Here is a 22,478-nt window from a genome sequence, read left to right as displayed (position 1 = left end):
ATGTCAAATTGCCAATTGACTTTTAACATTTCATTTCCTCATGTTTTCCTATACTCTTGTAACATGATTTAATTTTATTTCTCTGCGTTACTGAAATATGAACACATTGATTTCATAAAATATGAAAACAGTCCTATTTGTTTCAAAATTAGGAAAAAGTAATAGTTAACATCTCTGTCTCTGAAGACCTTGGGTGGAAAATGACAACGCCCCCTTGTTGTTGGTTCTTTACAGTAGTTAGCCTGTCTGTGTTTCTTCTTCTCCCGAAGGTTCTGGTTGAGAAGTGTCCCCGTATTTCAACCGTGGTTTTCATTGGCTCACCACACATCTCTGACTGTGCTTTCAAAGCTCTTTCTTCCTGTAACCTCAAAAAGATCCGATTTGAAGGTCTGTTGTGCTAAAAACATGATTTAAACTTATTTTTAAATTTTATTCCTTGGACATTTAAATATAGTACTTGTATTTTCTTCTTTTCAACAGGAAACAAAAGGATTACTGATGCATGCTTCAAATATATAGACAAGAATTACCCAGGTATCAATCATATCTACATGGTGGACTGCAGGGCACTAACAGACAGCAGCCTCAAGTCACTTTCTGTTTTGAAGCAATTGACCGTGTTGAACTTGACCAATTGCGTAAGGTAAGAAATCATTCAGGGTGTGTCAACTCAGTGTTCAAGAAACAGATTATCAAGGATGAGCCAGGCCCTCTCCACAATGTTAATGGGGATTGGGAAAGACGGGAGGTCCAAGTCTTACTGTGTAGATAACTTTTCTATTTTGACTGATAGATTAATTATATAATTGCTTTTGCCTGCTCAAGCACCTGATTTTAATCATATGCACACCCAATTATGCATAGGCCCAAGATAGTAAACAGGATTTTCCCTAAAAGTTTACTGGAAAACATAATTTTGTCTTGTTGCTCTTGTTCCCAAAACCAGTTGAGCTGGCTCAGCCTATTTATCATTCTAGATACCTGGAAATCTTTTTGAATGGGAACTGTCTAGGTTTGATTGTTGTTAGGAGAAGGGCGACTTACACTGTTTCTCACAGAGAGGTGTATAAGTAGCCCAGTGTGGGTGGGGCTTGAGGGGGCTGTGAGGTTGCTAGGTGCATTGTGTGCAGGGAAGAAGTTAGTCTGTCTCAAACTAAGAGTCCTGGTTCACTAAACTGCCTTGCTTAGGGTTCTTTCTTTGTGAATTCTCACTCCCTTTCCTTGACTGTTGCTTCTCTGCTTTCTTTTACAAATCTTCTCCAGAGATACACTTCTCAATCTTACAGCTTGGGTGCTATATTTTATTTTCTTATTAATGAAAACATTACTCACTGTACTCCAGTCTGATGTTTGCTAATAGGTAAGTTGATTGTGTTTGGACCTTGCTCTTTATCATGTCTCACTTCCCACTTCACAAGCCTCTGGCTTGCCTTCCTAGCTGCTGGTACAGGTAGGTGGCTGGGTGGGATGCATCATGGGAATCACCAAAGTAGTCCATTTGCTGGAATACTGTTATGATAGCTTTTAATGTCAACTTTGTCACAACTTAGAATCACCTGAAAAAAACTTCCAACCTAGCTGTGAGGTTGGCCTGTGGGGGCATTTGTTAATTGGCATGGGTAGACCCACCCTGAATGTGGGCAGCACCATGCCCTGGTTTGGGGGTCCTGTGATGGCTAATCTTTGTTGTTAATTTAACAGAACCCTCAATTGAGCAATTGCTCCTGTCAGGGTGACCTGTGGGCATGGCTGTCTTGATTACTTTTAGATGTAGGAGCACCTAGCCCACTGTAGGAGATGGTGTCTCTGAGTGGGTGGGCCTGAGCTGTCTAGGGCCTGGGAATAAACATCTCCTGAGGTCGGTGCTTACTCTCTGTCTTTGGATCCTGCCTGAACTCTTGTCCTAGATTCCTCTGATGATGGACTCAAAACTATAAGGTGTAGTAAATCCTTTCCTCCCCAGGCTGGTTTTGGTCAGTGTTTTATCATTGCAACAGAAAGGAAACCAGGATAGGCCTTGAGTAGTATGAAGGAGAAAGCTAGCAGAGAAAAAGATGCCCAGAAGGCAGTTTGGGTGCCTGGATCCCTTAAGCTGTCTCTGCTCTTGATTGTGGAAGTGAAGTGACTAGTTACTTTGAGTTGACCTGCCTCGAAGACTGACTGTAACCCGAAGCAGTAAGTCAAGTATACCTCCATCTCAGAAGCTGCTTGGCTCATGGTGCTTTATTACAGCAACAGAGATAATCACCTTCTGCCTTTTCTGCTCTGCTCTTGGGAGACCAAATGTTGGGCATGAAGGGATAGCACAGCCAGCCTGGATGGCTGTCAATACTCTCCTGGCCTGCACATCCTCCTGTAGACTGGCTGTGCATGAATGCTCTTCTTTGGTTTGAGCTGATACAGTCCCTTGTCCTGTATCACTAGTGGAAAGGCTTTCTAGAGATGGAACTATTGGTCTTCGGACAGAATTAGAAGTAAAGCCCTATTAGGAGACCAAGGACAACGAGTCCAGTGCCTCTAGATGTTAATGCTGGAGTGACAACACAGGGGGATGGTGTGGCCCCTGAAGGTGCTTCTAATGACGACAGGCTGAAGTTACTGTCTTTTCCAGATACAAGTTTTCTCTGGTCTAGAGTTCCAAAGGTCACCTCTTGTGTTTCTGATCCAACCCAGGTAACTTTGAACGCAGTGGAATCCATCCAGGATCTTGAGTCTTGCTTCTCACTGTTCTAAAATCTGGCCTTAGCCTTTGCCTGATCCTATCAGGGATTTCTTAACCTTACTACATTTTAAACTGGAAGGAAGAGATCATCTGTGTTATTGATAATCATGCCACCTAATTATACAAATGGACAAAAATAAAATTTTATGAATATTCTCCTATTGCTATCATATATCCATTCTCTGTCCTATTAAGAGCTATGCAATCATCTTTTAAAATTTGACAAAATGCCAGTATGTAGACATTTCCTACTTTGGAATGTATTTGGTGTAGAAACTGATGTTACCTCCAGCCTGTGTGTCTGTATGTGAAAATATATGTGACCCTTTTCTCTCTTTTCCACAGGATTAGTGACATTGGCCTGAGGCAATTTCTTGATGGTCCTGCCAGTGTGAGGATAAGGGAACTCAACTTGACTAACTGCATGCTCCTGGGTGACTCCTCCATTGTGAGACTGTCAGAGCGGTAGGACAAGTAACACTGCATTAGAATATTAGCTGAAACAGGAGTCATCAGGGATTGACCTAAAAGCCAAGTCCCCAAATCCTTAACTGCACATTAGGCACACCCAGAAGTTAGAATAACCCTTAGGCATTGAGTCCTTAGACTGAACTAACCTAATCCCATCAGTGCTATTCCTCTTCTTGTTACCTCCGTGTAATTCTAAACGGAGAGATGGATGTGACTTCTCTGCACTTTGCAAGGACACTGTCCCTAGTGTAACCTTTTTTCCAGGTTCCCTGAGGGCTATTCTAGCTGATTGATTTAATCCTGACCCTCCTCGATGAGCAGCGGCCTTCTGTTCACTAAGGGTTGAGCTCAGCTCCTGCTGCAGACCACTGAGAGAGAAACATGGAGATTAGTCTTACATGTCTGGTGGCTACTCTTCAGGGCGTTTCCATTCTGGTGTTTTATATGACTGTGATAAAGCTTTTCTTGTATAAATCATAGTGTGAAACGAAATCATAGAAAGACTCATGTTAATCCACTTTCCTTTCCCCTGACTTTATAATGCCAAAATATTAGCCAGATGTGGTGGCTCACACAAAAATTCCCAGCACTTCAGAGGATGAGGTAATACGACTGTCATGAGTTCAAGGCCAGCCTAGAACTACATAATGAATTCCAGGGCAATGTAAGGCATAGGTTAAGACCCTGTATCAACAAAACGTTAAAACAGCCAAACTGTTTTCTACATTTAGGCTGAGAAAAGGCAAATCCACTCCATTTGCTCTTCAAAAAGTTTTTAGTGGGGAAACTGGCATTGTTGATTGAGAGCTGAGGTTAATCTGTCATGGCATTTTCTTTCAGCTGCCCTAATTTACACTATTTGAGTTTACGAAATTGTGAACATTTGACTGACCTGGCAATTGAATATATTGCAAGCATGCTATCCTTGATATCAATAGATCTTTCTGGAACACCCATCTCAAATGAGGTAAATAAAAAATATAAATATATATATATGTATATATGTATATATATATATACACACACACATACATATATATACATATTTTAAAGTTTTTTGTAATATTGTTTTCTAGTTTACAAGAAAATGAGAATAATATTTTTCTTTCTTAAATGATTAGATTACAAATGAAAAATTTAGGAATACTGTCCCTAGAATAGTAATTAATGATGCTATTTATAAATTGTCATATTTCTTTGTTTAAAAAAATTAGCAAAATCCAGTATTTTGAGGAGAGGCATGATAGACCAAATACATGATAGTCTGAAATTCATTCTATCATAGATATTTGGTCTGTGTAGCAATGATCAATGATATACTTTAGACGGCGACATATATTTTTCCTGTGAGTTTCACATTTGAGATTGAAGCTGAAGTCTAAGAAGAGTCCCGGCAAGACTTTGATGTCTCAAAAACAGTTGATGCTACTCTTCAAAGACCAAACCCATCCTGCCACCCAGCACAGGCTCGGCTCCTCCCCACGAGAGAAGGGAGTTTCTGAAAGACTTTACCTGTATATGTAAACAAGAACTCCTTTCAAAATTTGGTACCATAGGAGGGAAAGTCAGTAAGGTGAGGACTCCACCCCCAGCTGCTTACTAAGTCACGTGTTACTAGTCTGAAGTCTTCCCTGAGAAGCCGTGGAATACTACATACATCTCCAACCCAGTGCATTGCCTGCTTCTCATTGCCCCACAGACATCCTTTCCCAACCTTCAGTCAGCTGCTTCCAGTGAAGGATTTGCCTACCCCTGGTCTTGGATATTTTCTTTCTTTACTTATGAGTGCATCTAGATCCAGCCTTCACTCTGTACCATGGTCTCCTCCCCCTTCTTTGGTGTTATAGTCAGTTCTTTGTGGTGCAGTTTGTGTTTTGTCTCCTTGGCGGTATCTTCTGTGCATGCAGGAACTCATGTCTTAAGGCCATATGATGTCGAGTTTCAAGTCTAGGTAGATGGCCAATGTCTGCTTCATCCCGGCTCCAAGGCCACTTCTCAGGGCTGCTTTGGGTCCTGCCAGAGGATGACCCTGTGAGGCTGTCTCAGGGTCGCTGTCCCAGAAAACCCCACAGACATTCTGCTTCCCCGCCAGGCATTTACTCAGAGACCCATGCTTCAGCCTTCTTTCTTTTCTGCAGAGACCTCAGGTAAGCGAGGGTGCAGCTTGGTGGTCACTGTGAGGCACCAGGGAGTGGCTAGCAGGTCCATGAAGGAGAGCCAGAGCTACGGAGACCACAAGCTCTGTTCTCTTCGATTTTATTTTCCCCTGAAGAAAGCCTGTCATTTGAGAGCTGTAGAGACCCATGCCAAACACAGAATAACACTAAATGGTTGAAAATCTCCTGAAGGCTTTTTTCCTTCCTTTGTGTCAAACTCTCATCTAAGAGGCAAGCAATTGACAAGGACAGTGGTACAGCAGCTGTGGGAGCTAACCACAGGCAATCTCAAATGAGTCACGCTGCCACCCTCCGTCAGAGCAGCTGAACACTGTCCTGGACTGCAGGTCTAAGGAAGTGCATATCTGACTGCGGACTTAACACTCAGAATTTAAATTCTGGAATATTACAGATAGTCATCAGAGAGAAAATGTAACCAGCTGTGCCTGTGGGCAAAGTTTGTTTTCTAGTAATATGTCCATTTTAAATTCTTCTCAGTAAGTTTTGAGGTAGAATTGCACCATTTCTCAGTTAACATGTATTTATTATAACTTTTGTGTCTGGTGCTGGGGATAGCAGATTGAACAAGGCAGCCCTGGCCCTTCTTCCTAGCCCTTACATTCTGTGGAACCGTGCTGTAAGACTCAAAGGGCATGGACAACCAGGGAAGAGAGGCCTTCTTTGGCCTTAGTTTCTAAGCAGAGGAGAAGGGAGTGTGAACACTCAGAGAAGCCAGCACAAGACCATGGAGGGTCAGCATGTGGTGGCATCAGGACAGCTGCACACGTGCGTGACTATGGCTTGATTGTGAGGAGAATACTGAGGGATGGGGGGGCAGGCAGGGACCAGGTATCTCTGGACATCTTTAATCTTCTATATTTGTGAGCATCTAACCTTATTATGTCCTTAATTTAACTTGGATTACTTGGATATAACTTTACTCCATGTATATAACAAGGTTTTCTACTAGTTAAAAGAGCTATAATTTACTAAAAATCCATAATTAGAGCAGTTAAGCTATTGCTCCAACTGTGTTAGTCACTGCCATATTTGTTGTTTAAAGGAAAAATGAGTCATAACAGTGTCCAGACAGACTCTTTAGACAGTGGTTTATGAAGACTCTTTCATTTGCACAATTTAAAATAATTTTCTGATTAGTCCTAGATGGTGTTTTTTAGGTAGGAAATTTGCTGGAGTCTCCACACTAGACTGAGAGAACTCCAGGACTGAGAATTGGTTCCTTCCATTGCTGTTTCCTAGAATCTCTGGGAATACTAGGCCTTTGATACACACGCATGGAATGAATGAAGGACAAATGGTTGGCAATGTGGTTTCTAACAAGAATAGAACCTGCTCTCTGCAGCTTTGATTGAAAGCACGGTATGGGTTGTTTTCATGTAGTGTGGCAGGCAGGCACAATGACATCCTAGTTTGGTCTGTTCAGCACAGATCCAAAGCAACGCTTGCTTGTTCAAGGAACTCTATGCAGTTTTGTCTTGCTGGAATGCATGGTGAAAGGAATGTTGAAGGCAACTTAGTGCTGTGCTGAAAAGTGTAGACTTTAACCAGTGACAACGTAGCACTTGGAGCAGTCATGGTCCCCATGCTAAGTGGATCCTTGGGAATCTGGAAGGGGCCGTTTTAAACCCTGTTCTATTGCTGTGAAGAGACACGATGGCCATGGCAACTCTTAGAAAGGAAAATGTTGAGTTGGGGCTGGCTTACAGTTCAGTTTAGTCCATTATCACCATTGTGGCATCATTCCCCATGGTGCTAGAGCAGGAGCTGAGAGCTAGACCCTGTTTTAGGGGTGAAAGGAAAAGGAGTCTTTGAACCAGTCTAGAGCTAGTATAGAAAGGACTCTAAACATTATTTAGTAGTTAAAACTGAAAGATGTTGGTGATTGACTAGTTGTAGAACATGAAGATTTTTATACATGTGCCTGGGGTGCAGGATCTGTACATGTGTGCTTGGATACTCCTCCTTCCATTGTGCATGTTCCTGAGTATGTAATTAGGGGATCTGGACAGAGCTAGGTTGCCTGTTAATATTTTGGGTCATTTTTCTATAATAAGCATTTGTCATACTGTCCATAATGATCAGGAAATCACTTCTCTATTTAGATAATTTCTAGACAATATCAAGTGGGTTTTTTATGTTTCCTCCCTTCCCTTCTTCCCTTCTTCCCCTCCTTCCCCATCCCTCCCTCCCTTCTGTTTTACAATGCCAGGGAGTAAATTGAGGGCCTGGTTCAGGCTAAGCAAGCTCTCTAACTCCACCAATTTACACCTCAATCCTCTGTTTACTTTTTATTTTGAGACAGAGTCTCACTAAACTTCCCAGGCAAGCCTTGAGCTCCCCTTGTAGCCACACAGGCCTTGACATTTGAGGCTCATGCTTCAGGCCCCTGAAGAGCTGTGTTATAGGCCCACACTACCAGGCCTGGTGATATATTCTTTTAGAAAACAAACCATGTAGTGACATAATTCTCTAGCTGTTTTTCTACATTAGTGTTAGATAAATGCTGTTCAGTTCCTCATGTCCTGCATGTTAATGTTGCCCCTTTATGTATAGCTTACTTGTACTTATTAGCTGTCCTGTATGCTACTGCTACCCATTCACAGCATAGCTACTTAGATACCTCGTTAAAATTTTTGAAAGCACACAAATCATTTTCAAACAGAATTGCAAACTAAGAAACTAATTAAATTCAGTTTCCATGTTAATTTGAATTGTAAATCACAAGACTATCTAGTTTAAGATATTTTAAATCAAAACAAAGACAAATAAACAATAAAACTATGATGAAATAATTTGCTACTGACCCTCCTTGCTCAGGGTGGACCAGCACTCCCAAAGCTTAAGCTGTCTACCGGGGTGGCCTGTGTCACCTCAGTGAGCCATAGGAACCATGCATGATGAAATCGGAGGGTTATGCTGAGCTGGCTCCATCCTTTGCTGTCTCTGGGAAAGTGGGCTGTGCCTCTAGCTACAACAAGTGAGCTGGCCACCAAACTCACAAGAGAGCTGGCCACCACACTCAGGAGAGATGGCCCTCGTTTCAACATGGGAGAGGGAGAACTGAGCCTGATGGCATGGGCATGGGGGGCTGGCTCCACCTTCTTACCTGAGGAGGGTGGCCCCTGTGGCCCCAACTCATCAGCTCAGCTACTACCCATCCTACAGCTGGGCCTAAGGTTGGCCACCCTAACATGTGTCCCATCTATGACCTACTGGAGCACATGAAGGGACTGGTCCTGTGGAATGAAACCCACAGGATCTCCTTGACTCAAGACTGCAGGATATCAGAGAGGAGTGTGGGTGGGGATCCACTGATGATGGTGTGCTGGAAACCAGAAGCCTTGAACCGGACCAATGACTCATTGCATTGGACACTTGCAAGTAAAGCTGATTGGACAAAAGGCTATACTATGTGACACATTGTAGCTTCCAATGCCACCAGGGCAAATGAAGAGGTGGGAAAGATGGAGGAATGAAGAGGTTTTTAATTTTGTTTTATTTTTGTTTGCTTGCTTTGTTTTGTTTTTAGTTTTCTTTTGTGGGGGTGTTGCAGGGATGAGGGGAGGGTATGGAGGACCTGGGAGGTGGGCATAATTAGGGTGATGATATGAAATTCCCCAGGATTCATTAAAGAAATTGTGTTAAAAAGCAATGGGTCCATTATTCTTAGTATTTGTTCTAACTGCCCTTCCTCTGTGGTCTAGGCTGTGAGGGTAGAGGCTGGACCATCTAGCTCATCTTAGGCTGCCTGGCACTAATGCCCAATTCATAGTAAGCACAGGATGTGTTATCTGTGAGCTAGTGAATGATGGACCTGGCACTGTGCCCTTTCTCTCCACCAAGCACTAAAAGCTCCTTTAAATTCCACCTTTTTTCAGCTATGATCTGAGCGGGAGTGGAAGAACTCACAGCTGCATGTCTTAATCTGATGACACGCCTGCCAGAGACCACCCATCTGCATGGAACACACACAAATAACGCTTAAGGGCCAGGGACACACAACATCCAAAACAGGAAACCCAGGAACTCAACTGGGATTCAGGATATAGGAAAAGATGAGCATTAAAGGGAAGCAGGGAACTCAGAGACAAATGAATTTGCCTTGAACTTTTCAAAAGCACATGCCAAGAAACCAGCTGGGGGTTTCCACAGGGAGATGGGCTCCCCTCCTTCTCTCCCGCCAGGTTAGGATGTGAATTCTCTCCCAGAGGCCACAGTGCCTTGCCTCCTGCGTCCAGCAATATGCCCACTAAAACTATAAAGAGAAGTAGGGGTAGGTGTCTGTCATTGCCCTCTTTTCTCCTGCCCTGCGGGAGCATCAGTCTGAGGCAGGGCTGCCCTAAGCTCAGCTAGCTGAGGTGCTGGTCTCCCCATATACACTCTACGTTTCTAAGTGTCGGGCAGGCTGCATCCCTTCAGGCTTGTATGGTGGTCAATCAGTCAGAAAGGCTGATAACACTTCTGTAGTGGCTCAGACTTTAGTTTCAGCATTTTAGAAGGCTGAGGCAGGAGGATTTCCATGAGTTTGAGGTCATCTTGTGTTATATAGTGAGTTCCAGGAAAGCTTGAATTACAATGTAAGACAGTCTCATAAAAAAAAAATTAAAAAAAAAAGAAAATGAAAAGTAAATGTGATCATGAGATTCACACTAGCAATAAAGTGTGTAGAAGAAAACAAAAATAACTGAGGAGTAAATCTCTTTATAAAGTCATAATTGCTGATTAGACTATAAAAGGGAAGGCAGTTTGGGGGCCTGAGATGCATTTTCAAGAGTATTGTATAGAGTAGTGTTATCAGTGGCTTTAGAAAGAGGTTCACTGAAACAACACGTATTCCCAAGAACAAGTTTGATTCGATATTTTTAACAAACTGCAAGTAGCAAGAAGAACAAATCTTTCTCAATTCAAACAGTTCCAAAAGAAAGTGAATCCCAGTCATGAATCCACAGAGTGCCAGCAAGATAAGAGGGAATCAACAGAATCCACAACAACAGATGACCAGGGTGGGGCTATGGCTCTGTGAAGGCATGAAGACCCAAGTTCAGATCCCCAGAACCATGTACAAGACAGGTGGTACATGTCTGTAAACCCAGCTCTGGGGAGTCAAGGACATGATGACTTCTGGAGCTGGCTAGATAGCTGGTCTAATCAGCAAGCTCTGGGTTCCAGAAAAAGACCTTGTCTCAGAAAATAAAGTAGAGATAACTGAGGAAGACAGCTGCCATCAACTTCTGACCCCCACCCCCCAGAGACAGACAGACAGACACACACACACAGATACACACACATGCACACACAATCATTCTTTCGGCTCCCTATTCATTCAGCAAGTATTTAATCACTATCAGCTGTGTGTCAGTTCTGAAGTACTAAACTGAAAGGCACATCCCTGTGTCCAGGTACAATCCACTGTCAAAACAACAGGAAAATAACACCATGTGATTGCAAGTTATGAACAGCATGGGTTCAGAGTGTCTTAGATGGTACCACCACACTGTGAGAACTTGGGCGAGTTATTTAATCCCTGTCTCCATATCCTTCCCTTTCAATGACTGGGGACCAACAGGGTGAGGCTGTAAGAAGCATGAGCCACACATGCAGATCTGTGTCTGGTGTGATGTAGGTCTCTTAGAGAAGGGGCAGCTGTTCCAGTGGCAGGTAGCAGCACTTGGTGGTTGGCTGGGAATGGAGAATGGGAAATGGTGTGTGGATGTTGAGAGAGTTGTCCCAAGTACTACCCAGGGTTTTTATTTGTTTAGGTGTAGGCATGATAGGTCATTATTAGTCAGGAAGAGAACCTAGGAAGAAACTGAGACTTGGAGGCAACATGCCAAATTCTGTTTTGGTCCCAGTTACCATGCGCTTCTCTGGTACCAGATGACAATGGACAATATAGACTGCCTGACTTTGGAATCTCCACTATTGCTTTGTTTGCCTTTGCTGTTTTCCTTGGGTTGTCTGGAGTTACAGGGACTAAATACACTCAAATTCCAGAATACCCCAAACAGGAGAGTAACCAAGTGTTTCATCTTCAGCAGAAATGACGGGACACTGGGAAGGGGGGCTTGCTGCATTTTCACGGAGGTCTTTTCAGATCCCATGTTCTACTCCTGCAGTAGGGGCTATTCCCAGTCATCCCAACTCCTTGATACCCTGGTCCATTTTATTTCATTACTGAAAGTGAACCTACAGGAACTATCAAATTCCCCAGCAGGGAAGCACCGATAGGCAAGGTCAGAAAAGCAGGCAGGGCTGCAAAAAAGGTTCTTAAAGGAGGTTCTTTAGCTAGCAGCCCAGGAGCACTCACTAAAGTCCCCAGCTTCCCACTTCTGAGAGTGGTATGCTGTGTTTGAGGTCCTTCCCGCACACTGGGCCAAGTCAGCAGAGAAAAAGTGAGCTAGAGTGACAGCTGAGGTGGCTGCTGAAGCCTAGATTAGAGAAGGGAGGATGGTAACACAGATCTCAGAACAGCAGTGTGCACAGGTCAATTTGAAAGATGAATCCACAGAGGAAGCTGAAGGATTATCTAAGAAGGAGGTTGGAGAGGTCAGAATAATGCCATGGATGCAAGGGACAGGGAGCCTTAGCCAGTGAGGGCTGATCAGCATGAAGTTAGGAAGTACTCATCTCTCTTTATAAAAAAAGAAATTATTTTGTTTTGGGGAAAAATGAGACGTGTTTCTGTTCCTAGCTTGGTACTTCCCTTGAATATTGGTACATTTGTATGGGATAGTTTAGAGCCAGAATGGTGCAAATCTGAAAAAACAGAGCTCAGAATTAATACTTCATAGAATTCTATGTTAATTAAAGAAATTTAATCATGATTTTCATGTTGGATTTTCCCTAAAAATTATTCTAAATTATTTTTCTCAAACATTCTAGCAGCACCAGAAGAAATGCGGGTTACAGAAAAATGCATTTAAATGGTTTACCCACTCCTGAAAGTTAATATATTTCTAGGAGTGTTCTCTGATTGTACTGTATATGTATGCATTGCATGTACATATGCACACGTCCAGCTTCATACCCTTTTATTTAAACCTAATCACGTATGCAATATTATTTACAACAAATGCCATAGCCTCAGCTCTTCCCTTCTTGAGAAACTTATTCCTTAATTAGCTCTTTTCTTACTCTTTTCTAGTTCCTGCTACTGTTAGGGGCTTCTGGGCTCAAGTATGAAAATAAAGTCAGAATTTCCCCCTCAGTTTCCCCTTTGTTGTGTTTGGGTAGTTTTCCAGTGAGTTTGCTGTGGTTTGAAGTGGTGTATCCTTCCAAAAGATCAAGTTCTGGGATTCTCCCAGTGTTATGGCCATGCTGAGGTCATGCAACCTGTATTCATGGCGCCCATTGGGAAGCTGATGAGTCATAGGGGGCCGCTCTCACAGACAGACCAGTGCTGTGTCAGCAGAGGCAGCTGCTGTGAGCAAAGCTTCTCTAGGCTTTGACATCTGTACACAAGGCCTTCTCTTTCTGCTTACCATGCTGTGGTTCAGCCATGAGCTCTTTGCAGGGTGGGCCATCGAGCCACCAGATTCCTGAGTTAAACAAGCCTTTTTCCCTATGAAGTTCATATTTTCTCTTGGTTTGCAGCTGTGGGTGAAATCTTTGTTTTAGCATGTTTATCTTAGTGTCTGCAGGCTTATTACTTACCCTTTACTGAAAACTGAATTAAAAACTGGGCAATCAATGAAACGTAGCTTTTAAAATCTCAAGCAGGACAGGTTATGATGCCAACCTCCCCATGCCTGCTGTTCTGGTATGAACGTGTGTGCTGCTAAGATAGGCATGGTGTCTTACACTTGTAACCCCAGCAATCAGGAGTCTGGAACTGGAGGGTCTGAAGCTCGAGGCTTCCTGGGTTATATATTGAGAAGCCTCATTTTCACATATAGGACACAGTTTGTTTAAGAATTCACGGTCAGCTGCTTATTCTGAGAGATCAAAAGATCATGAATGTTCCCCTCCAGAACTATCTTTTACCAACAAACACATGATTCCACCAGTAAAGTCAGGTTGTATTTCATAAATACAATTTCATAAATACAAGAGTTTGGGCAAGTTAAACTCTTATTTATAGGTGGCTATGTGCATAACTCAGTGGTTAGGCTGTGTACCCAGAATTCATGAGGTCCAGTGTTCACCCCAGTATATAAAACAATCACTAAGTAACACCACACAGAACTTGGGACTAATACTAGGTCTAATAGCCTTAATTTATTCAAAGCACCTCCCCAAACTTTTAGCAGAATAAAGGAACAGTTCAGTAAGTCCAGCTAAGAAATCTAAAACGAAGGATAGAATTTTAAAAAGCTGCACTTAATAACTTTTTTAGATAAGGATCACCAAGAAATACCAAAAACAGACCAGAAGGTTATTGTCAAACTGTATTCTAAAACCTGGAAAGAACCACATTACAGACTTGTTAAGTAAGAAATTGTGTCTAGGGAAGTGGTACAGTAGTCAGCCATAAATCAAATGGCCAGTGACGACCCTTGTGGTGGAGCAGCCTGACAGAGACTCCCATGGGACTGTGGCAGCATTCAGGTAACATTCAAAAACCATGCCAAAGCATGAGCTGGCAAAGGAAGATTAGGAGGCATTACACACAAGAGCTGTCAAGTGTGCTTCAAAAAGTGTCCTGGACTGGGACAAGTGAAACCATGAAGACCCAGGTTCAATCCTCAGAACCCCGTAAGGAAAACCAGGTGCTGTGGCATGGACATGAACAATCCCAGCTCCGGGCAAGTAGAGATAGACAGACCCTGGAGGCTCACAGGCCACCGTCCAATCAGAGATCCCCACCCCCAGCAAACAAACAACAACAATCACCAGAGGGAATAGCACCTAAGGAAGATGACAACCAAGGTTGTCCTGTGGCCTACACACCCACACTCGTAACTGAAGAATTTAAGTAAAGGATATAAAGGTATTCCTTCTAATAGTCTTTGAACCTTTCTGGAAATGTGAATGTTTTCAATCTAGAGTTGGAAGATGTTTTATATTTGTGTTGGTGGTGTTCCAAGCCAGGGATGGGATGGCTTGGCCACAGAAGGCACCCCCACGCCAACATACTCCCCATCTCGCCTTTCAGTAACCAATTCATTGCTGATGTCTATCTACATTAGCTAAACAAATCCAGATGTAAAACGGGGAGAAATGTTCAAGAAATCTTCAGCTCTAAAATGTCTCATGTGCATGGCTCTGTCCCTGGCAATGATCTGTCTTCCCTCCCACTGATCCCAGGGACAGACCCCAAACTGAACTACTTCCAAGCAACTCACTTTCCAAAGGAAGTCTCTGCTCATACAGTTTCTTTGACTGAAAGGCTGCCCTGTTATATTACTGTTTGTCAAAATCACAATCTTTAGGCTTAATTCAAGCTTCTTTCCTCTTTGAAAGTTCTGCTAGACCACTGCCTTTGCCTTCCAATTGGAAGCAGCCACACCTACTGACTGAGTGCTCTTTATACTTGTCTTAAAACACAGGTCCCATTCTTCTTTGCATTTTGGTCTTGGTACAACAATGTGTTTCCCACACCAGGAGAGCGGTTTAGCTCTGCACTCTGGGTGACTACAGACTTGAGAGGTTGACTTGATGCCTGCTTTCTTTTGAATCTTATGTCTTAAGAACACATCCCTCAGTGAAGCTCATACTGTAGTATAAGCCACTTTCCCACTGTGGATCCCTGGGCGTCTTGGTTCCATGTCCTTCAGATCTGTGGATTATGGAGAAGTGGAAGTGCTTCCTGGAAACCTGGAGCCTTGAATTCTCACATGGCCTGCAGTTCTGTGGACAGTTCACTCGATTATCACACCAGCTGTTTTCCTGTGTGCCATCTAGGCAATATAGCCTCTTTTTTAAAATTAAAAAAAAATCCTTTTATTGAAAATAGATTGTTTTTTATATAATATATCCCAATTAGGCTTTCCCCTCTCGCTACTCCTCCCAGTTTCTCCCCACCTCTACTCCTATCCAGATCCATTCCTTTTATCTCTTATTAGAAAAACACAGGCTTCTAAGAAGTAATAAAATACAACAAAATAAAACCAATGCTATCACATCAGAGTTGGACAGGACAGACAAACAAAAGGAAAAGAGCGCAAGAGGAGGCACAGGATGAGACCCACTTGTTTGCACACTCAGGAATTCCATAAAAACACTAACTGAAAGCCATAACAGACACAGAGGACCTAGTACAGACTCCTTCAGGCCCTGTGCTTGATGCCTCAGTCTCTGTGAGTTCACATGTGCTTTGCTCGCGTTCATTTAGGGGGCCTCGTTTTCTTGGTGTCCTCATCTCCCCTGGTCCTCACACTCTTTCTGCATCCTCTTCTACATGGTTCCCTGAGCCCTGAGGAGAGGGATTTGATGGAGACATCCCATTGAGGGCTGGGTGTTCTCAGGTCTCTTACCCTGCATAATGTCTGGCTGTGCTCTCTATACTTATTCCTGTCTGCTGCAGGACAAAGCCTCTCTGATGATGAAGTTAGCCTCTGTTTATACTTTGGGGAAATAAACACTGACCTCTGTTTTGCAAAAGAACTTGTGCATTTGGCTGACTTTGGGCAAACAAGAAGACCTTCCATAGCAGTACTGCAGGGCTTCACTGGAAGGAGGCCACCTCCCTTTTCTGACTGAGGCCTAACGACCCTGTCTTAGTGGCTTATCCTTCCACTACACAGTTAAAACTTGGAACCAGCCAACCCCTCCAATGTGTTTACTCCATTCAACCAAACCAAGCAGTAATACCAACAAGCCCAGAAGTTTCCGCCTTTGGAGTAGTTTGATGACTAGATGCCCATTAGAAATTCATTTACACTGTGCTGTGCAGTTCCACGCTTTGCCGTTTAGTTTCCTGCTGTTGTGGAACATGTCCACCGAATATGGCAGCCACTGCTGTTTTAATCAAAGCAGCTGCATAGCAGATCCACAAGATGAGGCCTATTGCCATCCTTTCACAGTGGGAGGGTTGGAGGGTCATCAGGCCTTCCCCTGAGGTTCCTCCTCCTTGTGCCCTTCTTAGCTGTATGTAACCTTCCCCAGCTATACATGGTCTTGGGAGATGCTGAAGTATGGGTGAAAGGTTGAGTGCAGGAGTTGGGGCATGAGGTTCTACTACATAGCTATGGGGAAGCTGTCATCAATGATAGGACGGGCTTTTTGGTGATACAGCTGTTTGGGGGTTACCAATATTCTATACTATGATAAATCTTCACTCATGCTCCAGTAAACTAGCTAAGAAAAATCATTAGTCCACCAAACTGACTTGGATGGGATCATCACTCGGGTCTGTTGTTGGTGCCCTCAGTGAACAGACATGTGTGTCTCCCCAAGAAAATTTAATGCAACAAATACCTTAGAACAGTCTGCTCTTGACACTGAGATTGACAATAAATGGGACCTCCTGAAACTAAGAAACTTCTGTAAGGCAAAGGACACTGTCAAGACAAAATGGTAGCCCACAAAATGGGAAAAGATCTTCAACCCCACATCTGACAGAGGACTTACCTCTAAAATATACAAAGAACTCAAGAAACTAAACATCAAAACACCAAACAGTCCAATTAAAAGTGGGGTGCAGACCTAAACAGAAAATTTGCAGCAGAGGAATCTCAAATGGTGAAAATACACTTAATGAATTGTTCAACATCCTTAGTCATCAGGGAAATGCAAATCAAAACAACTATGAGATACCATTCTACACCTGACAGAATGGCTAATTTGGAATGGCTGCTTTGGAAATCAGCATGGTGGTTTCTCAGAAAATTGGGAATTAATTTACCTCAAGACCCAGCTACACTGCTCTTGGGCATATACCCAAAGGATGCTCAATCATACCACAAGAATACTTATGCAATTATGTTCATAGCAGCCAGAACCTGAAAGCAACCTAGATGTGGTACATTTACACAATGGAGTATTACTCAGTTGTAAAAAACAAGGACATCATAAAATTTGCAAGCAAACAGATGGAACTATAAAAAATTCATTCTGAGTGAGGTAACCCAGACACAGAAAAACACACATGGTATGCACTCACTCATAAGTAGATACCAGGAGTGAAGTATGAGATAACCAACCTACAAACCACAGGCCCAGAAAAGAGGGCCCAAAGAGAGATGCATGGATTTCCCTTGGTAAGGAAAATAGAAGAGATCTCCTGGGTAAACTGGGGGTGGGGGTAGGGGAGTGGAGGATGTAACTTGAGGGTTGGGTAGGCTGGGTGTAGGTGGTAGGTTGGGGGCAAGGACAGAGGAGGAGAATAACAAAAGGGAAATCTTGATTGGGGGGGCGGCATTTCAGGTCATGGAGAAATTGATGTCAGGGAAACTCCCAGGAACCCACAAGGATGACCCAAGCTAAGTCACCCTGCAATAGTGGATATGTAGCCTGAACTGACCATGTACTGTAATCTGATTGGTGACTACCCTAATTGTCATGAGAGCCTTTATCCAATAACTGATGGAAGCAGATGCAGAGATCCACAGCCAAACACTGGGCCATGCCCTGGGAGTCCTGCTAAGAAAGGATGGAGGGATTGTATGAGCCAGGGGGTTAAGGTCATGATGGGGAAACCCACACAGACAGCTGGCCTGAGCTCATGGGAGCTCAAGGACTCTGATCCTGTATGGGACTGACCTAGGCCCTCTGCATGTGTGTGACACTTGTGCAGCTTAATCTCTTTGTAAGGCTCCTAGCAGTGAGACCAGAGCCTGTCCCTCGTGCTTGAGCTGGCTTTTGGGAGCCTGTTCCCCATGCTGGATTACCTTGCCCAGCCTTTATACAGGGGGAGGAGCTCGGCCCTATCTCAACTTAATGGGCCATGCTATGTGCAAGCCCATGGATGGCCTGTCCCTTTCTGAATGGAGATGGAGGAAGATTGGATGGGAAGGAAGGTAGATGGGAGGTGGGGAGGGGATGGGAGGAGAGGAGGGAGGGGAAAGTGTGGTTGGCATGTAAAGTAAGTGAAAAATGTTGTTCTGTCAAGAATTCCCATCCTTCCATTTTCTTGGTGGCAGCAGCTCTCTCTCTCTCTCTCTCTCTCTCTCTCTCTCTCTCTCTCTCTCTCTCTCTCTCTCTAAGATTTCCCAGGTGCTGTACTCATCCATAACAGATGTCACAGTGTATGCTGGGAGCATCTAGGCTCTTGGCTTCTTACTCAGAAATGGAAATGAAGGCTCTCACATGCAAAAGTAACAAAGTTTTATTCAAACCAAAGTGACAGGGCAGATATGCTGTCAGGAGTGACAGCAGGCCACATGAATAAAGGCCTTACTTTTACGGTGGTTGCCAGGTGTGTAGTTTGGGTGGTCCTTTATTTAGCTGACAAGTTTGCCTACATAAGGCTCTGTTCACTCGCATATCTTTTCCTACAATGCAATCATATGCACTCCTAATTATGAGTAAAAAGCATAAGCTGGTAAACAAAGGGGTTCTCCCTAAATGTTCACTTAGAAGAAAGAGTTTGTCTTATTGCACATGTCCCCTAGCCAGTTAAGGCCAGATCAGTCATTCTTTCTTTATACCTGGATACATTGCAGACATATAAACTGTCTAAGTTGATGGTCATTAGGGAGTCCTATGTGTACCTGCAGCCATCATGTGTTCATTGTACCTGAAGGCAAGGGGCTCAGGCTGCCAAATGCATTGTTCGTATAGGCAGAACTGAGTGGAGTTCCAGGTTTCTAAGTTGTCCCCTGTGCTTTCCTGCCACAGGCTCATAAAAGTAGGCCTCGCCATATCTCTTTGATAGGACCAATGTGGCCACCTTTTTCTTTCATGGTTATGATGGTCTGTGGTACCCAAATGTCTCCCTGCCTAGGCTTCAGGCTTCTTAGAATTAAACACAGGACCTCTTTGATATCTAGGCTTCAGTTTCTCTACTAGAGCTCCATCAGTATTGTGTTTGTTAAATGAATACCCATCAAATTGAGCAATTATAAATCCCAGACTTAAGACTACAGGTTTTTAAAATAAAAACGGCAGAAGATAACTGTCAGTTCTTTCAGGGAATTCCTTCTGCTTTAGAGCATTTCTGAATCCCATAGAGTTGAACAGAACATTTACCTAACTGGCACAGTTGTCCATTAGGTCACTTTTCTGAGCAGTTTTAAGTCAAAATAAGAACGTGTCTTGCTGTCTGAAACAATGCATTTACCTTGCTGCCCCCCCCACCCAATGCCAGCAGGTGGTGTCTACAGATGTCTGGCTGGTCTCCTGGCTTTCACTTGCTGGTCTCTGCTAGTGTTGTTTACTTAGCAGCTGTATGGTAATTCATCAGCATGGGCACAGTGACATCACTTAGATGGTCTTGCTAATGATCATGACACATAGGCAATGTCTGCAACCATCTGTGGCAGAAGGATGGCATAGGGATATTTTCTGGTCCTTATCAAACAATTGTCAATTAACAATATCTTTATTGAGATGGGGCCCTCAGTGTGTTTCATTTTGCTGGTTTATCTATGGAGCTATATAAGTATCACCATAACCTAACCCCAGAATGGTTTCATCATCCCTTTCCTATGCTTGTCACACCCTGCAGCTGGCTTCAGGCAAGCACAGATCTATCTTTTCTCTTTATCTTTTCTGGACTTTATATGTCAGTGGAATCATGTATGGTGTTTATGGCTTCTTTCACTTAGAACAATGTTTTCAAGGCTTATGCATACAATGACATATACCAACACTTCTTTTTCTAATCCACTAGCATTCTATGTAGATATTGTTCTAAATACCATCGTTAAGAACACTTACACACAAGTGTGTGTGTGTGTGTGTGTGTGTGTGTGTGTATGAAGACATGTTGTATTCTAAGTTATAAGCCCCTTGAGGAGTGTAATTGCTGGGCCACATGCTAACTCTGTGCTTTGTTTTCTGAGATATGGTCATGTTTTCCAGAATGGCTGGTCCATTTCACTTTTCTTGCATTGTGTCAGTTTTCACATCTCCACACTCTCACATTTTGTTGTTGCTCTTCTTAATTATTACAGACATTACAGACTACTATTATGGACAGTAGATTAGTGTGGTATCTCATTCTATACTTAAGCAACAGCTAATGATCTTCATTTACTGTTGACTTCATGTATTTTAGTACTAATATTAAACATGGAATTTCATGTTCATATTTTAACTTTAAGATTATTAATACAATCATTATCATTATTATTGTACATACATGATAGATATGCATGTACCAAAGCTCATGTGTGGGGTCTTTTTCCTGTCTCCTTTCTGTGGGCTCCAAGGAACCAACTCCCATGATCAGGCTTGCATGACAAGAGCTTTAACCTGCTGGATCATGTTTCCAGCCCCTGTATGTGAACTCTTAATGCTTTCTTTAGTGAAGTGGCAAGGAGCAAACAGACTGACAAGTGTTGTGTTTAGCTAGTGAACTTTTGTGGCTAAGCTTTAAAACTTCTGACTTGGCTACAGCAGTAAACCCTAAGTGCTTCTGGGTCGTTTCCTAGGAGGGGTCTCCCAGGATCATGTCTATTTTCACGTGTAGTACTCAGAGGTGAACTCTGCATGTCTAGGTATTTTTGTTCAAAGAACTTGGTTTCTGTGGGGGAAGAGCTCAACCCCTCCAGTCCTCCTAGTAGGACTAAAAGAAGACTCACATCTGGAACACAGACTGTGTGATGGCCCCAAGGTCTTTGCTCTGAAAGCACGAGGCAGGAAAGAGAACATGCCTGGAGAAGGCACCCCGGTCACAATAGCATGAAGGGGCCCAGCTGAGTCACCGCACTAGGAGATAGTGCATTAAACAGAGACAGCACGGTTGAACAGTGGCTGTGACAAGTGCTTTCCCCTTGATCTGGATGTAAAAATGAAATCTTTTCTTTAAAGGATAGTTATTTAAAGGAAGTAAAACAAGATCTAACATTTGCATATGTTATTTTCCATTATGGCTCAAACATCACCCTTGATATCGATAAAATGTAAACCAGCTGTGCACATAAATATAAAAAGAGACCCATCCCTAGCCATGTCCAACATTGCTCCATTAGTGGGCCAAACAAGACAGAGAGGCTGAGGCTGTGTCTGTATGCCAAGGCCACATGCTTTTATTCTCAACACCAGCAAACAAGCACACATACCCAATAGGAGAGCGGCTCTAAGCTAACTCATCAAGTCATCAGTGCCCATCAGAGGGCTGGAGGGTCCAGTCAGTCCTGGGGACACTAAGAAGTGTCATGGCACAGTCACGTGTGCAACAATGTAAGGGCCAGGAGAGGCAATGGCTGCTTGTGTCACTAGACCATTATAAAGATTCACCCCCTTTATCTTTCAGAAACTGGACTCCTAAAATAAACTAAAGAATTTGAGTGTTTTAGGTTAGGAATGGATGAGTTCCTCATTCATTCACCAATGGCACCAAGAGTCTTGAGATAATAGAGCGGTTCGCGTTGTTCCCATAGCATTTGTCTGTACACAGTAGCCACAGGTGATTTCTTAAAGAGTTTTCTAGCTCTGAGACTTGGGAGCATTTTTATTTTTTATTTGTTCTGCAAAGTATTAGAGACACTGAATAATTTTCTTGCCAAAGTAAGCCGTGCTTTGTTAGATATAAGAAGTCTGACTCGGAAGGCATGTAGTTTGATTTAGCTTGCACAAATGATTGCTCACTTAAGCCATTGGTTTGTACAAATGGCTCTTGGATACATCCCATACTAAATTGTAATCACCAAATGATCTTTATTTTCTTAGGGCTTGACCATACTTTCCAGACACAGGAAGCTGAGGGAACTGTCTCTGTCTGAGTGTACCAACATCACTGACTTGGGAATTCGGGTAAGATGACTAAGGTTTCCCACTATAGAGTTAAGATTAAAAATTAAGCTCAAATTGAATAAACTTTGCAAGTCATAATAGAAAGAACTGATAGGAGCCAGCTCACAATACATGTGCGGCTGGGACTCAGTCACAGAGTCAACACTGGGCATCATGATTGGAAGCTCCTTTTTCAACACTTGGTCCTTAGCTTGTAGGCCTGGAGCCTTAGGAAACGTGGCCTGGCTGGTGGAGTAGACCATGCCACCAGCTCTCAGCTTAGACCTACCTCTGGATCTAGCCTGTCTCTACTCCATGTAGGAGTCTTT

At 43.2% G+C, this 22,478-nt stretch overlaps 1 protein-coding gene across 1 annotated transcript in view; it reads left to right on the top strand.

The window, feature by feature from the left end:
• The window catches only part of Fbxl13 (F-box and leucine rich repeat protein 13), a 202,378-nt gene that overhangs the window by 157,284 nt on the left and 22,616 nt on the right, over positions 1-22,478 (top strand). The window contains exons 14-18 of the mRNA XM_051174812.1: positions 270-387; positions 481-643; positions 3,068-3,187; positions 4,034-4,160; positions 22,087-22,170. Coding sequence (XP_051030769.1) covers positions 270-387; positions 481-643; positions 3,068-3,187; positions 4,034-4,160; positions 22,087-22,170 — 612 coding nt within the window. The remainder of the gene's footprint in view (positions 1-269; positions 388-480; positions 644-3,067; positions 3,188-4,033; positions 4,161-22,086; positions 22,171-22,478) is intronic.

The sequence above is a fragment of the Phodopus roborovskii genome, unplaced genomic scaffold, assembly GCF_943737965.1.
Source record: "Phodopus roborovskii unplaced genomic scaffold, PHOROB, whole genome shotgun sequence".
In the NCBI taxonomy this organism is placed as follows: Eukaryota; Metazoa; Chordata; class Mammalia; order Rodentia; family Cricetidae; genus Phodopus; species Phodopus roborovskii.
This window is presented reverse-complemented; position numbering and strand designations above follow the sequence as displayed.